Source organism: Microtus oregoni, unplaced genomic scaffold, assembly GCF_018167655.1.
Source record: "Microtus oregoni isolate MIOR12 unplaced genomic scaffold, Mior012 000029F_ref0000214, whole genome shotgun sequence".
In the NCBI taxonomy this organism is placed as follows: Eukaryota; Metazoa; Chordata; class Mammalia; order Rodentia; family Cricetidae; genus Microtus; species Microtus oregoni.
Genome location: NW_024543088.1, coordinates 4,003,945 through 4,021,649, shown reverse-complemented (window position 1 = coordinate 4,021,649; position 17,705 = coordinate 4,003,945). Strand labels below are relative to the sequence as shown.

Genomic DNA, 17,705 nt, shown 5'->3' with positions numbered 1-17,705 from the left:
TTTTTATTTAATTTATTTATTTATTATAGATTTCTGCCTCCTCCCCACCACCGCCTCCCATTTCCCTCCCCCTCCCCCGATCAAGTCCCCCTCCCTCATCAGCTCGAATAGCAATCAGGGTTCCCTGACCTGTGGGAAGTCCAAGGACCACCCACCTCCATCCAGGTCTAGTAAGGTGAGCATCCAAACTGCCTAGGCTCCCACAAAGCCAGTACGTGCAGTAGGATCAAAAACCCATTGCTATTGTTCTTGAGTTCTCAGTAGTCCTCATTGTCCGCTATGTTCAGCAAGTCCGGTTTCATCCCCTGCTTTTTCAGACCCGGGCCAGCTGGCCTTAGTGGGTTCCCAATAGAACATCCCCATTGTCTCAGAGTGTGGGTGCACCCCTCGCGGTCCTGAGTTCCTTGCTCGTGCTCTCTCTCCTTCTGCTCCTGATTTGGACCTTGAGATTTCAGTCCGGTGCTCCAATGTGGGTCTCTGTCTCTGTCTCCTTTCATCGCCTGATGAAGGTTAATATTTAGGAGGGTGCCTATATGTTTGTCTTTGGATTCACCTTCTTATTTAGCTTCTCTAGGATCACGAATTATAGGCTCAATGTCCTTTATTTATGGCTAGAAACCAAATATGAGTGAGTACATCCCATGTTCCTCTTTTTTGGGTCTGGCTTACCTCACTCAGGATAGTGTTTTCTATTTCCATCCATGTGTATGCAAAATTCAAGAAGTCCTTGTTTTTTACTGCTGAGTAGTACTCTAATATGTATATATTCCATACTTTCTTCATCCATTCTTCCATTGAAGGGCATCTAGGTTGTTTCCAGGTTCTGGCTACCTTTTAGTCATTTCTTTTGGTTACTAACTTGGGCCACACTTACGAAAAAACACAAGAAATGAACACAGCTTTGACCTTGAATTAAGAAGATCTTAAGATATTTATAATGAAAGAATATTAGACACTAGGACTACACTCGTCAAAAAAAAGTGGAAAGCTGAAAGAGACTAACTATATGATGTAAATCTTAGAGGCTAAATATGTAAGAAAAATAGTGAGGGCTGGAGAGATGGCTCAGAGGATAAGAGCACTGGCTGAGTCCTGAGTCCAATTCCCAGCAACCCCGTGGCTCACAATCATCTATAATGAGATCTGGCGCCCTCTTCCGGTGCACAGGCATATATTCAGACAGAACATTGTATGCATAATAAATAAATTTTGAAAGGAAGGAAGGAAGGAAGGAAGGAAATGAGGCTAGAGAGATGGCTCAGCAATTAAGAACATTAGTTTACTCTTCCAGAGGACCAAAGATAGAGTCCTAACATCCACATGGCAACTCACACCTTTCTGTCCCTCCAGTCCCAAGAGATCTGACATCCTTTTCTGGCCTCCACAGATAGCAGGTATACATGTAGTATACAGATGAACATTCAGGCATAACACCCATACATATAAAAATAAATAAATAATGCGTAAAAAGAAAAATAAATAATTTTAAAAGACTCCTTAAAAATAAACAGGGAAAAGTGAATTTGGAATTTATGTGAAATACTATGGAATGTGTGTGTGTGTGGTTTGTGGGTGGGGGTCTCTGTCTCCCTGACGAGGCTGGTCTAAAAACTCACTAGAGTAGCACAGGCAGCATTGTGCTGAGCCCGCAAGTGTGACCTCCACGTCCATCAGGAATTGCTATTACTCTTTAAGTGGAACCATAGTTGTGGTTCTACAGCAAATCAGACACTAAAGTATTTAAGGAGAAATTGTAACGAAACTTGTCACTAACTCTCAGATAGCTCCTACATACACACATATACACACACACACACACACACACACCATTTAAATTGTATGAAGAGGTAGAAAATGAAAAACTTTAGTAGTTCATGAAATTAATGCAAAAAGACAGTGGGTTTACAGTTATCAGGATGAAGAAGCATACAAATGAACTTTGAACTGCTGATTCTGAACTAGGCTGCTCAATGGTAAATGTATAGAACCTGTTTATTGTACTATTTCAAACATGTTGTATATTTGAATACTTTCAAAACACAAAGTTTGGAGAGAAAAAAATTACACTAACTATACTGTCAATTGCAAGTTTTTCCTGCACCCCAAAAAGAAGTTATTTCAACTCACTCTGCTGGACTTGTGAACTAGAGCAGGCAAGGGCTCAATACGCTGTGGGCTAGTAGATATGAGACTATTCCCTGAAAATTTCACTTAGATTTTTCAAACATTCATTGCACAGATGAGAAATATGAAGGTCAGGGAACATAACTTACACAAATCAGGAAACCAGAAACAATATATGTGTCAATGCCAAGTTTAACAACTAGGTTCAAAATGTCTCTCTATGTATCTAAGCATACAGAACGTACAAAGAGTCAGAACAAACTCTTAGCCTAGATAGGTGACTCTTCTGCCAAGAAGGAATTAATCTCAATGGCTGACCTAGAAGATAGGAAACAGGCAAACACTGTTAAATTACAGACGAGAGGTGGTAGGTGCCTCTCCAGACGCTATTTAGGGAGAAAAGGCTGCATGGCTATCTCCAGCAACATGATACCTATCATGTCAGCCAAAATGAGGCTGGTGATAGAAAGGGCTGCCTACCAAGTGCTGTGGCAATCCTACAGTTCCAAAATCCAACACATGGACCGAAGTGACTATCTCTACATGGAGACAAGGGAGAGGCATGTTTGGAACATCAGGAATAAAAACACCAAGTTCAATTCCCATAAAATAAAGGACACCCTCTCTAGCTTACATGTGGGATAATGCTCAGCTGGTGAATGTTGTTGCCCAAGCCAGTGAGCCTTCTTCATCAGTGGCAGGTGGAACAGTCCTGCACCAACTTTCTAAGCCTTTCATTAAGGAAAAGGCACATCTGTAAAAATCTGTTCTTGAACTCTGCAATCACTAATCCAACCAGCTATATTTCTTGACCACTAAACACCAACATAAAAAATCAGCCACACCAAATTCCTGAAGCTGGAGAGCTCCTATAAAATATTCTGCTAAAGCTGCAGTCCCAAGAGCAAACTCCTGAATTCTCAAGTGCTGGGAAACCTGCACCAAACTTTACCATGGCGGTGGCCAGAGCCTCACACCACTGAGTTACACCCCTAGCCAGACTAATTCTTATCTAGCCTATCATAATCTTTGACTGAGTGGCGGTGGTGGCACAGGCCTTTAATAGCAGCATTCGGGAGGCAGAGGCAGGAAGATCTCTGTAAATTTGAGGCTAACCCTGTCTACAGTGTGAGTTCCAGGACAGTCAAGGCTACACAGAGAAACCCTGACTTGAAAAGACAAAACAAACAAGTGAAAACCTTTTTTAGGTAAATTGAGAAAGTCAAATAGATACAAATTTTGATGTGGAATTCATGAAAACACTTCTAAAACAGATGGCCTCCACCCCTCTTCAAAGGCAAGACCAAAATGACCCATAATAATTGACCGGGAGACAAGCAAGTCCAGTGCTCCTTTACTGTGAAGGAGAAAGGCAGAGGCGATGTGAAGGTTAACAGAGACTTCAAATCTGAAAACTAAATGTCAAAGCTTAATAGTGGCAGAATCCCGGGGGAAATAGCTTATGTTCTTTCCAGATTTAAAAAGAAAAATTAGTCATGTTCTGCATGTCCAGCCACATTCTAAGGCATTTTATGAAACAGAACTACTACCCCAGCAGCCAAATGAGGGCGGGACACATATGTCTTACTTAGGACTCTGCTCCTCTAACTGCTGTCATCAGGAGTGAAGGCCATGGGACAAGGTCTGGGGAGCAAGAGACAAAGTATGCAAAGACCAGTCTGAAGCAAAGGTGAAAGCACAGACACTAATACCCACTTGGCCAGAACAGAGCCTAGCCCCTATTTCAGATGAAAAAAACTAAGGTTCTGCCAGGGCAGCACGACAAGAAGAAAGCAAGGCTTTAGAATCATGCTACTCCGGGAATCACAGAGCCTAGAATTCCTGAGAAAACGTAGTGTTTTCAAAAGTCTGTTCTACACGCAGATTCTCTTTCTATGTGGTAATGAAAGGCATCATTTTCTTCTCAAATAATTCATGCTCAGAAATGCAGTCATGTATTGAATTAAAGTCTGCAATCACTCAATCTCCCAACACTTGGGGCATACAGCCTTGTCATGTGAAGAGGCCAAACATTTAAAAGATGCTAAAATCCTCTATTTTCCCATACTTTAACACAAACAAAAATGAATTCATTTGTCTGATCTTTTCTCAACTCAAAAAAATTTTAATCTAATTAGTGAAACTTGGCAAAGGGCATTTTTGATCATTTTCTTTTATTTCCTCTCTGCTGAGAACTAAAAGGGAGTCCTGTCTTCTAATAGAATGTTAAGTTGTCAATGTCTGCACCACTCTTCCTTACTGTGCTTAAAAAAATATTTATGTCAAAAGAACTGTAATCATAAGTCTGCCAAATGAAACTATAAAAATATCCTAAACATATGAAAATATAATTTTGTTTACACAATTTATGCAGAACAAAGTGTTAATCTCAAAAAGAAAATATAACCTACCTCCGTTTTTAAAAAGACAACTCTATATGATTAATGAATACTTAGAGAAAAGAAAAATGCTTTCTCTGTCTTTTACAGCAATGTGAGCCTAGCTGAGGGAGAGAAAAGGAAGTGGACCTGCTGCCCCACAGCCTCAGGCCAATCGCCTCTGGCTCTAAGTGACAACACCTCTTCCTGGCCATTCTAATAAGGGTTTTATTGCCCTATGTGACAGGAAGTATGGAGACAGACTACAAGGGGGATTAATTCAACAAAACCAATCATAGAACTCAGTGGGCTAGCCATCACAGCTCAATAAAGCCCAAAGTAAGGAAAAGAACCACACCCTCCGGGTATTTCCGATGGGAAAACTCCCCAAGAAACCTCTCTGCGAGCAGCCTTCAAGTGGCCCTCCTCTGGGACTGGGTGAACTAGGGCCCTGTCCCTGCTGGGGAGATAGCTTCTGTACATGGTTCTGTGCAAAAGAAAGAAAACAGGGTGGACCTATAATAGGGGACCAAACACAGCAATGATCACAACTGTCCAAAAATAGGGAACAGAGGAATGAACAGGTAGACCAATCCTTCTCATGCCCACCAAATACCTAGGTACCATTTTTATGGTTTCAAACCACAGAGCATTGTTTAAGTATTGCTTTATAGAAAAGAAAAAAATTACTTAACTCCATCAGCCACCCTATATTTAAATCAATTCTAGAAATAGCTAAATAATTACTGCTTTAATGAACTCTCATATTATCAAATTGTGGCTTTTAAAGAACCTCCAGAATGTGAAAATAATAAATGCAACCCAGATGTTCACTAAAAAAAGAGAGAAAGAAAACAAGATTGTTTTTACTTCATAGCAACCAAATAGGTCAACGCATTTCCTCCTTCCGAGAATCCTCAGGGGACCGCAAGCGCCACTCCAAGAGCATGTGTTTCATATGCGTCTGTCTGAAGAAATAGGAAATGCCGCTGTCCAAAGTAAATGAGCAATATTATATGTTCCCATGAAAGTGAATTAGTGAGCCTATTTTCTCCCTGTTGCCAAACATCTGGATGAAAACAGGGGGAGCAGCTATCAGTAATTACCTTTCAGTCATCATCAAAAGAGTTCTATAGTAAATTGCTGGTCTTATCAATTACAGAAATAAGTGTGTTAAAAGGGGGAGGGGAAGGAACCTAGCCACTGACAACAGCCTTGCTGAGAGCTTACAGCAGGGCTTTACTGTCCCCTATTTGAACAGTGCTCCTGGTGACTTCCTAGGACTGAGACAACTGAGCAAGTCAACTTTCTCTGTGAAAGTACACACAGAATCATCTTCGCCAACTGGGTTGACGCGAGTGAATCTCTCCTAATATTTACATAGGGCGGAAAGACACTTACCCGAAATAAACAGCTTACTGGACCGTCTCCAGGCAGAGGATACAACGCTTCTGAATCCAGAGTCTATCCTATCATACCATTTGAGGGCCAGGCATCAACTTTAAAGTTTTTGAACACAGCTAATTTCAAAAGTCAGATGGAGACAAGAGATATTTTCCACCCTTACTTAAATCATTTACTGTTTTCCCAAAAGATCAAAATATTTTATGTATCTCCAGTAGATTTTAGAGTAGATTGGCAAAATCTATTGTTAAAAAAAATCATCTTGGGCTGGAGAGATGGCTCAGAGGTTAAGAGCATTGCCTGCTCTTCCAACAGTCCAGAGTTCAATTCCCAGCAACCACATGGTGGCTCACAACCATCTGTAATGAGGTCTGGTGCCCTCTTCTGGCCTGCAGGCAACACACAGGCAGAACATCGTATACATAATAAATAAATATTTAAAATAAATAAATAAATATAAAAAAATCATCTTAAAGAGCTGGATGGAAAGACGCACAGAAGTTAAGTACACTTCCTGCTCTTGCAAAGGACCCGCGTTCAGCTCTATCAGCGGCTCGTGCAGCCTTGTGACTCCTCTAGCTCCTGAAGAGCTAACACCTTCTTCTGACCTATGCCGAAACACACACTCACAATTTGAATGTGTGTGTGGTTTTTCAAGACAGGGTTTATGTGTAGTACTGGAACTCATTCTATAGACCAGGCTGGACTCAAACTCAGAGAACCACCTGCCTCTGCTTCCCAAGTGCTGGGATTAAGGATGTGCACCACCACTGCCCAGTCACAAGTTTTTTTTTTCATTAAAAAAAAGAAAAGAAAAGAAAATCTCTACTACATGTGGTGATGCACACCTTTAATCCCAGCATTCCGGAGACAGAGACAAGCTCTATGAGTCTGAAGCCAGCCTGGTCTACAGAGCAAACTCCAGGGAAACAGGACTACATAGGGAGAACTGTCTCAAAAAAGTCGGGGAGGGTGGTCACTTTAATACTGTCCTACGTTACAATAAACCCACTTCCTACAAGAACTTCCGCTAATGTCTTTAAACTCATCTACCTCTTTCCAAGGAGTGACTCCTACCAGCTTTGTTGAAGCAACAGCACAGTGTGCGCACCTATACTCGCGCATAAGGAACTACTGCTGGTCCCCATGCAAACTGACTTCTTTCTAGACACACACACACAAACACCACACACCCCTCCCCTCCCTGAGTTCTAACAGCTCTGCCTCCCCCTCTAGCCTACTCATCACAGGCCAAGCTTTCATTTCAGCCACAGATCCAAACAGCCCAAAGGGGCCTGCTTGACAACCTGAGTTGACTGCCAGGACACACACGTGGTGGAATCAGACCTACCTACCACGATCCGCTGTGCACACACATACACACACAGGGAGAGAGAGAAGGAGGGAGGGAGAAAAAAAGGGAAGGAGAGAGAGGGAGAGAAAGAGAGAGAGAGAATTTTAAATATTGAAAAGCACAGAAACTAGTCTTAGATTCATACATGGAAACACAGAAGACATATCTAATTACATGCAATCAAAGTTCCAGAAGGAATCAATGAAGAGATAATGATCAAGAATTCTGCATATCTCATTTAAGATCAAGCATTGGTATAGCTCTATCAAAAAGAAAAACAGCAGCACCAACTAATCCCAGGCAGGACAGATTAGAGGAAGATCACCTCTGGGCCCAGCACAGCTGAAAGGCAAAAAAGAAGACAGCTGAAGGTGAACTAGGGATAGAGACATACTAGCTTCAAGGGAGCAGTGAGACTTCGCTGGTTCCTCCACAGGCACACTCTGCGGCAGTCCCTCACAATGGATGAAATGGTCCCTTCCAACATCTTGGGAGTGAACTTCAGAACCTACAATTGTACACTCAGTAAAAACAGCCTCTGAAGGTAGAGAAAGCAAAGACATTTTTGACAAAACACACATAGGAATCCTCTCTTCTCTCTAAGCCTATTCACAATAAGCTAAAAACCCAAAGTCATCTTCAGCTCTGAAGTTCCTGCACTGCTGAGCCCTCCAAGCTGTCAGCGTGCCTGTCTGAGCCTGCAAAATACACTAGGAAAGCAACAAGAGTTATAGCTATGAGGCTAGAGAGATGGCTCAGAGGTTGGGAGTTCCAGCTGCTCTTCCAGAGGTCCTGAGTTCAATCCCAGCACTCACACAGAGGCTCACAACCATCTATAATAGGGTCCAATTCCCTCTTCCAGTGTGCAGACGTACATCCAGACAAAACACCCATATACTTAAAAAGAATAGGCCAGGAGGTGGTAGCACACACCTTTGATCCCAGCACTTGGGAGGCAGAGACAAGCAAATCTGTTAGTTCAAGGTCAGCCTGCTCTACAGAGCGAGTTCCAGGACAGGCTCCAAAGCTACACAGAGAAACCTTGTCTCGAAAAAACAAAAAAACAACAACAATAAAAAGGAATTTAAAAAGTACAGTGATGTATCTTACTCCTGAGACAGATAGACATTCAGCAGCCTGAACAGGAATGGAGATCAAAATGCTGAGGCTGCTGGGAAATCAGAGTAGTACTCACCAGCTCCTAACGAGAAGGCAATCTGCTGGAATCTAGGAAAACTGAAATCAGGCTTACAACTGGTGACGGTCACGCCAACAACAGACCCAGAAAGCCGTGCCTGTTTATGGAGAGAGACAGGCCTGCAGAGCTCATGTCAGTATTATCTATAACCACATCAATGGAGAATCAGCATGTCAGAGTTCAGCACAGGACAAAGACAGAATGTGAGAAAAGTTTAAAGAAACAAACAAGATCTAGGAGTCTATATACCATTATGTGGGTCATCTTACATTTACAAGCAAGCTGCCAAACCTCCATACAGTTGACACCAGTTTTATCATTAAAAAGGAGAGACTTACATAAATACACACCACAGGGCCCCACAGCAAATTTTAACCACTGCCTCTAACCCACAGAAAATGACAGAGAATAGACCAGAATTTGCTCCATACCTGTAACCACAACTGACTGAGAACTGGCAGGCGGCTCAGCAGTGAAGTGCCTGCTGCAGAAGACTGAAGACCTCCAGTTCAGGTCCCAGACACCCACATAAAGTTAGTCATCACCCTGTACATGTGCAGGCCCAGTGCTGGGGAGTCAGAGACAGGCAAATTGCAGGAGTTCCACAGTCAACTGGTGAGCCCTGGGCTCAGTGAGCAGCTTTCTCAAAAGACAACATGAGGGGCTGAAGAGGTGTCTCAGCAGTCAAAAGCACCAGCTGCTCTTCCAGAAGATCTGGGTTCAATTCCCAGCACTCACATGGTGGCTCACAACTTCAATCCCAGGGTGAAGTTGTGCCATCTTCTGGCCTCTGTGGGCACTGCATGTATGTACAGATATAGATAGGTAGGTAGGTAGGTAGGTAGGTAGGTAGGTAGGTAGATAGATAAATAGATAGATAGATAGATAGATAAATAGATAGATAGATATTCAGACACATAGATAAATATATAAATATTCAGACATAAAATAAAATAAAAATAAAGTTTTTAAAAGATAAGGTGGAGAGCTGGAGAGATGGCTGAGCAGTTAAGAGCACTGACTGCTGTTCTAAAGGACCTGGGTTCAATTCCCAGCACACACATGGCAGCTCACAACTGTCTGTGATAAAGGGTCCAGCACTCTTACACAGATATAGATGCAGGTAAACCACAAATGCAGGTAAGTGCACATAAAAAATAGAAATAAATAATTTTTAAAAAAGATAAGGTGGAGAGCCCTTGAATAGTCCTTTTTTATGTGTATCTGTGGGTCTATGTGCATATGTATAAGAAACAGACATCAACTTCGGCCTCAATACACAGACACGCATATAGGTACAGACCACACCAAAACAATTCTACCAAGGACCTGATGTGCACATACACACAGAGCTGTATTTTAGATCTTAAAGGTATAGCAGCAGATAATAATTCTGCATTCACGCAACTTGTTTGTTTTTTTTTTTAAGACAGATCTCACTATGTAGCCCTGACTGTTTTTCAAACTGACAGCAATCTTCCTGCCTCAAACTCCCAAGTGCTCGATTTAAAGGCATATCCACTATGTCTGGCTAAAACTTCCATTCTGTGAGAGAAGAAGTAGACAATAAACAAATACACAGTGGGCAAGGGGTGCTAAGAGAAATGGAACTAGATAAAGGAAGCTGAGAAAAGAGGAGTGGCATTGGGTGCTCTTTCGAACACGCTGTATGAGGGTTGCCTCAGTGGTATGAGAGACACCGCATTCATAAAATTCTGAATGAAATCAGGAAGACACCAGGTGCAGCTAGAGGGGCAAGTCCTTGGGGCAGCTAGGGTAAAGGTCCTGAGACAGGGGTGTGCCTAGCAGAAAGACCAGCAAGTTTAAGTGGAGCGAAATGAGAAGATGGTTCAAACTACTGAGACAGCAAGAACTGGGACCTGGAACACGGCAAGGCAGCTAAGAGCACTTGCTCTTGCAGAAGACCTGAGTTCAGTTCCCAGCATCCATGTCACGAGGCTCACAACCACCTAGAACTCCACTTCTAAGGGATCTAACACTCTCCTCTGGCCTCTACAGATACACAGACAGACACACATACATATAAATTTAAAAAATACAACTTTTTTGAAAGGCAATGGACTATACAAGGGCCAGATATGGTGACAAATGCCTTTAATGCCAGCACTTAGGAGGCAGAAGTAAGCGAGAGTCTCTGTGAGTTACAAGACAGGCAGGGATATATAGTAAGAACTTGTATCAAAAAACAAACAAACAAACAAAAGACAAACAAACCTACAAAGGGGTCAAGGAGAACAAATGGATTTTTATTTAACATACATTAAACTATGTAAATTAGTGTATATATACTAATAAATATATATAAATATATTCAGTATATACTAAAGGAAGGACTGTTAAAAGTGGAGGAGAAACAAGGTTTCTGACAGACTGCACATGACCCACAAAGTCTACAGAGCATCCTTTTTGAACTTGAACCTCTGACCTTTATAGCCCACTAGAGGATGTGGGCCATGACAAGGTCTGAGGGCAGGAATCCCATTAAGATGAGGGCAGAGCAAATGTGAGTGATGTAAACAAGGATGAGGAGGAGCAGGTGGGGGAGGGTGTCAGAAGGCTAGGGCAGAGAAGGGAAAGACGGAACTTTATGTTTGATGGAGCACCTAGAAGAATGACACTGCTGCAAACTGAGATAGAGGGACAAGCCTCTGCTATATACTGAGATGGAAGGACTTATTTGCAGTAATACCTAAAATCATACTACATACTGTCAACAGCTATTAAACTAATTCTGAGCAACGGGGCATTTGACTCAACGGTTTGCCGGATTTGAGTCAGCATCTCACTATGTGGACCAGGCTGGTCTGGAGCTCACCAAGGTCTGTCTGCCTCTGCCTCCAGAGCACCACTACACTGGTATTTTTTTATGGAGGCGACTCATATGTGTCTTTGTTTCCACCTCCTTTTACCACTACTCCCCGATCCAGCAAGCACCTATACTATCACCTGGACCACTACAACTTCCTCCTTGTGCCCACAGCCTCTGTCCTTACCCAAACCATTCTTCACTAGGGACTCAGGAACACATTTCTTAAAAAGGCAAAGTGGGCAATAGCTAAGAATATAGACTCAAGGAAGGTTTAGTAGCACAAGTCTTTAATCCCAGCAGTTGAGGGGCAGAGGCGGGGGATCAAGACCAGCATGGTCTACAAAGGGAATCCCAAGACAGCCAAGGCTACATTGGGAGAGCGTGTCTCAAAAAATTAACCAAACAAAGAATAAAGACTCAAACAAGAACATAGGTACAAGTAAGTTATGCCTCCACTACTTACCAGCTGTGAGATTTGAAGCAAACTACTTAGTGTTCCCATTTTCTATCTGTAGCTAGTAATTCTTGGAAGAGTAAATAAGATATGTAAACTACAGGAGACGGGACCTGACCAAGAGCATACAGAAATTAGCTAAAATTATCGAAAAATAAATCTAATGTTGTTGACCTATGTGAAATGGGCTTCCTGCACTGTAAGTGAAATCTGCTGTTGTTTGCTCCAGGCCACACACAAGGCTCAGCCTGGATCACCAGCCCTAAAGGACCCCTTCCTCCAAAAAGCTGTCCAAGCCAAGGGTTTTCTTCCACCTCCTCCACTGCTTCTAGGCCCCACCTCCAATGCCCTCCTTGTCACCTCTTGACCTCTTTCAACACATTCAGAATAATTTGTGGTTATTTTAGAGATCTATTTACCTTTTAAATCTGTGTCCCCATGCAAACATAAGCTCCATGAATTTCTGTCCAGGCCTTACTTATGGTGACAACCTGATAGGGACTGTATTAACATCTGGATTACTGTTAGAGCATGCTCTATCCAGAATCTGAAAGCATCTATCCCATACACTTCTTAAGCTCTCAAAAGCAGAATGGTTCCGAACTCACTATATAGATGAGGCTGACCTCAAACTCACAGGAATCCACTTGCCTCTGCCTTCTGTATTGGGATTAAAGGTGTGCCCCATCACACCCGGTTTTGTAGGTATAGTTCATTTTTGTTTTAAGAAGGCTTTATTCTGTAGCCCAGGCTGTCCTTAAAATCCACTGTGTAGTTCAGGCTGGACTTAAACTCACTGCAATTCCCCTGCCTCAGCCTACAAACACAAGGATTACAGGCATCCACCATGCCAAACAAAAAAGGGTGTTTTCTAACCAGCACAGCATATTATTTTTCCCTGACACTTCTTTTCTAATTTTAGCAAAGGAGAAGACAGACTTATTTCAACTTAATCCAATTTCAAGAAATAAAAAGGCAGAGAATGAACCATTTCCTTCCTGTTTAAATTCATCAGCCTCTCTGAACAGGTGATTATTGTTCTTGGTTCCTTGTTGAACCTTCCACAAAATGGCCATTCATATTCAAGCACTTCCTTAGAAAGAAAGAAAGAAAGAAAGAAGCACACAATGCATATTTTCCTACTTTGCTTTTGTAATTTGAAATGTCACAGTGGTCTTTCTGTGTCAACTCATTTGCCTCTCTCCTCGACTTAGTTACTTCAGTCACCATCCCTATGTTAAGGTTGATTCTCCCTAGTCTCTTGCTAATGGACATTTAAGGCAATGAATAACTTTCGCCTTTACTGCCTTACACAAGTACAAATGTATCCTCACATTAAACAAGTACATATACAGCCAGTGGTGGTGGCAGCAGCTTTAGTCCCAGAACTTGGGAGGCAGAGGCAGGTGGATCTCTGTGAATTTGAGACCAGTCTAGTCTACATAGTGAGTTCCAGAACAACCAGGGCTACACAGAGAAACTCTGTCTTGAAAAAAAAAATTACAAGTGTAATGTATCGCCATGGTATAATTCTAGAACTGAGTTGTTGAGTCTGAGGACCTAGGTGTGATTTTAAAAGCTATTGCCCATTACTCCTATAGACCTCAGGGTCTAAACAGCAAAACAGTCATCTCTTTAAGGCTCTAAAGCAGAGGGAAATTGGTGTAGGGAATTGGTTACACATGTGGTAGAAAAACAGGAAACAGTAAGACAACACAGAGAACAGGAGGAGCCACAAGCTCTCCCTTCTGTTGGAAGGCAGAAGGCATTTCCAGAGCTTGGGGGCTAGGAAGGACAGGAGCTCCCAGAGCAGAGACCGCTGGCAGGAGCAGAAGTCTAAAGAGCAGCTGCAGAGAAACTGCCTGAGGCAGAACGGCTACAAGAAAACCTGGTTTCTTCTTTCTGCCCCAATCTCTCCCAAAAGCTCCCACCTGCCAAACCCAACCGGGCAAGACCACTCCCTACGTGTCTAGGAAATGCACCTGCAGGAGGGAGGCCCTGAAACAGACCTGAGCCACCAGGACCTAGAGGACATTAAGCCTTCTTGAGAGCTGTGACTAACTTGCACTACCGCCAGCAAAGGCTAAGATGGCCTTACCAACACTCAGTTTTCAAATTTTAGGCTTGGCACTGGTCAAACAGGTCAAAGTTGGGCTCTCCACATAGCTTTACTTTCATACTTATTTTGAGTACCCTGGGCTTCAGAGCACAGCTTCAGCATCCACACAGATGGAAGTGCAGTGGGACAACTCATGCCCATTACTTCATCTGCCCCAACGGCACATTCAGAAACATGGCGCAGGTGGTGGCCAGGAGCCAAACTAGCCAGTTATTTCCTAAGTAGAGGCTAAGTTCAAGAACTATTCTAAAAACTCTGAAAGGCACCCAGTGCCAAAGGAAGTAAAAAAAAAAAATACCTTAACTACACTCTGCACACATTACAAGGAACAATGTGTTCTTGTAATCTCGTACCCCCACTTGCTCCTCCTTGTAACCGCCTTCCAGCCATTCATACGCCATCCTTTCCTTATCTTGCATTGCAAAGAACAAATAATTAAAGCCTGGACAAAAAGTTCAATTATAAAAACTCAAGTAGGAATCAATTTCTGAAGTTCCTTTTACCTGACCAACACGCAAACAATAAAAAGATCTTTTAAATTATCCTCAGCCTCTGCTATAACTACTGTTTGAATAAATTTAACTTTTCTCTTCTAAGCAAGCTGAAACAGAGTTCCCAGATGCAGATTAAAGGGCTCTCCTATACTCTAACGATATGCTAAATAATGCTATGCTTTGTAACTCCCTGGTAACAGAAATAGTTTTATCAAATTTTTAAAAAAAAGAAGGAAGAAAAAACATCAATTATTTTTAAGGCAAAACAGTTTTTGGAAATGGAAATGGAATTACTACCAGTAACTGTATGTTAACGTCAACCCTCCACGGATCAAGAGTACTACAGAAATCCATCAGGTTCATACAATAAGTATATAATGACTCACATTTCAAAACTGTGAAAGATTTTCACTTGGTTCAAAATCAAATACTCTAAGATTGCCAAAAGTACCTGTCAGTGTCTTTCCACACTATAAACAGGAAAAAAATCTTGATAAGTCAAATCAATGGAAGTTAAAAAGTTGTTTTCTATCACCTAGCACTGTCCGGCATTTCAGGAGAAAAATCGATAAATCTCTTCATTGCTGAATGTCCCAGGAAGGTGGATCAAACGACACTGTGCGTTTACCACATCTTTTATAAGCTAGGGTTTTTTTTTTCAATTTTGAAAGTAATGTATGTATTCTTATTCAAGAAACCTGGGAAATGTAAAAAGAAAACTCCAGAGAGCTCAAGTGTCTACACTGTCTAGAGCAGAATGTATAAAATAACTACTTACTCCGGGTAACTTTTTAAATTGTGTGTGCGCGCGCGAGCTTGTTGCTGCTTGCCTATGGAGGGCAGAAGACAGCTCACTGGTTGCGGTTCTCTCCTTCACCTTGTGGCTCCTGGAGACTGAATTCGGGCTGTCAGGCTGTCTTGACAGCAGGCCTCTTAATTACTTATTTTAAATGTCTCATCAAAGTAATCTTACCTGATGGGCATTACTGTTTCCTTTTTTTTCCTTTCTACCATGGAATGCACTATCATTGACTGTAACATCTCTTTTAACTTTCAGAGTGCTTCTCTGGGATATAGTCTCAAGAGATATTAATAGCCCAGAGATAGTTTTAAGCCCTTTTGATATATAATATCATCCTTTGTTATAATTCTCAAATTCTATAAACTGCTGAAACACATTGGCTTCTAAGTTTTCTCCCTCTGTGTCTGGCTTTTACCTTCGAATCCCTCACAAGTGTGGACTCGCAGGTTCTGGAGCACCTGAAAAGCCATCCCCAAACCAGCTGGCTTCCTAAATTCCAGTGTCAACTGTTTAACTAGTGCCACTGTCTTTCCTAAAGTACTACGTCAAAGTGTGATCTAGGCGAAAGGCAAGGCATCCCCAGGGATCTTGTGTCTCCAGCCCGGCAGTCGGTATGTAGGAGGGTTTGTAACTGGGTTCCTTCTTTTCATAAACAAAACACCCACTCGGTGCCACTGTGCTACCCCTGGCTTTTACTATGAGAAATGAACGTGGCAAATGCCAAGAAGGGTGCCAACTTCCCACTAGCTCGGCCACCTCGTTTCTTTCAGGGGGGAAAAAACATCTGAGAAGCTCTGGAATTCTAGAAGGCACCTTGATTAACCACTTCACGGGGAAGCCTTCAATACTGCTGATTCTTACAGGCAGCTGTTCCAGCAGCCTGTAATTAAGACCTTTTTTTTTTTTTCTTCTTCCCCAAAACACTCCCTTATTACATGGGACTCTGATCATTCTGTCAGCAAAAAGGAAGATCGTTACTCAAAGTCCAGACAGCTCCAACTTGGGGTGTTTGGGTGAAAATGAGGGGAACTTAACCCTTCGCTTCCTCAATCAACGATCCACTCCACAAAAGGAGACTCTTTATTGTTTTGGAAAACCAAATTCACAAGATGACACTATAATTTGTATTCCACTGAGTAGCTTACAACCAACAGCACGTTTGCAGCAGGATGGAACTTAAGACACAAACAGCCTGAGCAACACCGAGCGAGAACTGATAACCCTCTTCTGGAGAGGTGTGTGCCACACGCACCTGCCCCGGAGTCTTAAGCTTTGCTGGCTGTGGCTCCTGAGTCCCACCCTCGGTTTTAAAGGGATCCCATCTGATCCCTTTAATTTCTTAATTATATTTTCCCTTTGGCAGTGTTGGGGATCAAACTCAGGGTCTCGGGCATGCTAGACATGGATTCTGTCACTGAGCCATTTATCCCCCCTCTTGATTTTTACACCTCCCCCCCACCCCGTAGCATTTTTTTCAGTTTGATAAAAATGCATGCTCAGACCCGGACTCGGGCAGTCTGCCCCTCTTGTCGCTTAAGCCATTCGCAGGGAACACTTGTGATTAAAAACCAGAGACGTGGTCATGATTTCCAACCTTCCTCCTTCCCCACCCCCCCTCCATGGACACCCTTGAGACATCCAAATTGAAAACTTTGCCCTCATTATTTCCCACGAGCTCCCTAGCTCCAGCCACCTGAGGAGAGCTGAAAAGGAGCGGGGCCCGTCCGAAACAGCTGGGCTCGGGAGGGCGTGGACGCCCTTGGCAATGAGACGCTGGGAAGGTCGCCCCGCAATGTGCCCCTACCTCGGAAAGGCGACCTGGAGCTGCGCCGCGGAGACCCCGGCCTCGAACCCCCGACCCGAGACCGCTCTGGAAGACGACCCCGAGGTCTCCGACGTGTCCTCTCACCAGGGCTGCGAAGCCTGCTCCCCGGCCTCACCCCACACACCTCGCCACGGTCGCCGTCACCCCACCCCACCCCCGGCCCCACACCTCAAGCCGGTGGGCTCTCCCACAGCGCGACCCCCGGCCTCCGGGCCGCCCAGCGAGCGGGCCACACCTCCATCACTCACCGCTGCCGCCCTCACCGCCACCGCCTTCGTCCATCTTGAGGCCACTCCCCGCCAGCCGGCGAACCCGGAGCCGGCGGGAGCGACAGGGCTAAAAGCCGGGATCAGAAGAAGCAGCGGCGAAGAGAACCGTAGAGCTACTCCGCGCGCGCGGCCCGGGTCGCGGCCGGGCCTCCTCGGAGGGCCGGGCGGGGCCTCACTGCTCGGGTACAGTCACGTGACGCAAACCACGCCTCCTCCTGCCGGTGTGGGCGGAGCCTAGACGCTGAGCGGTCCCGCCCTCTAAACCCCGCCCGGTCTTACAGCAGCTGCAGTTGCTGCTAGCCCAGAGACCAGGATCCTGCAGAGCAGCACACTCCCTCAAACCTCCATTCTCACGCTCTAGAGCATCCTAGAGACGAAGACTTGTCAATCGGGGGCACGGGGACGTCCCACTCTTCAAAGCCAGGTGGCTAGGGTTGCGACTCGCGTGCATGGA

At 43.7% G+C, this 17,705-nt stretch overlaps 1 protein-coding gene across 1 annotated transcript in view; it reads right to left on the bottom strand.

The window, feature by feature from the left end:
* Nucleotides 1–17,397, bottom strand: part of Cyth3 (cytohesin 3) — a 106,230-nt gene extending 88,833 nt beyond the window's left edge. Inside the window, exon 1 of the mRNA XM_041678099.1 lies at nucleotides 17,231–17,397. Within this exon, the coding sequence (XP_041534033.1) occupies nucleotides 17,231–17,264 (34 nt within the window). The 5' untranslated portion in view covers nucleotides 17,265–17,397. The remainder of the gene's footprint in view (nucleotides 1–17,230) is intronic.
* Between the last annotated feature and the right edge of the window lie 308 nt (nucleotides 17,398–17,705).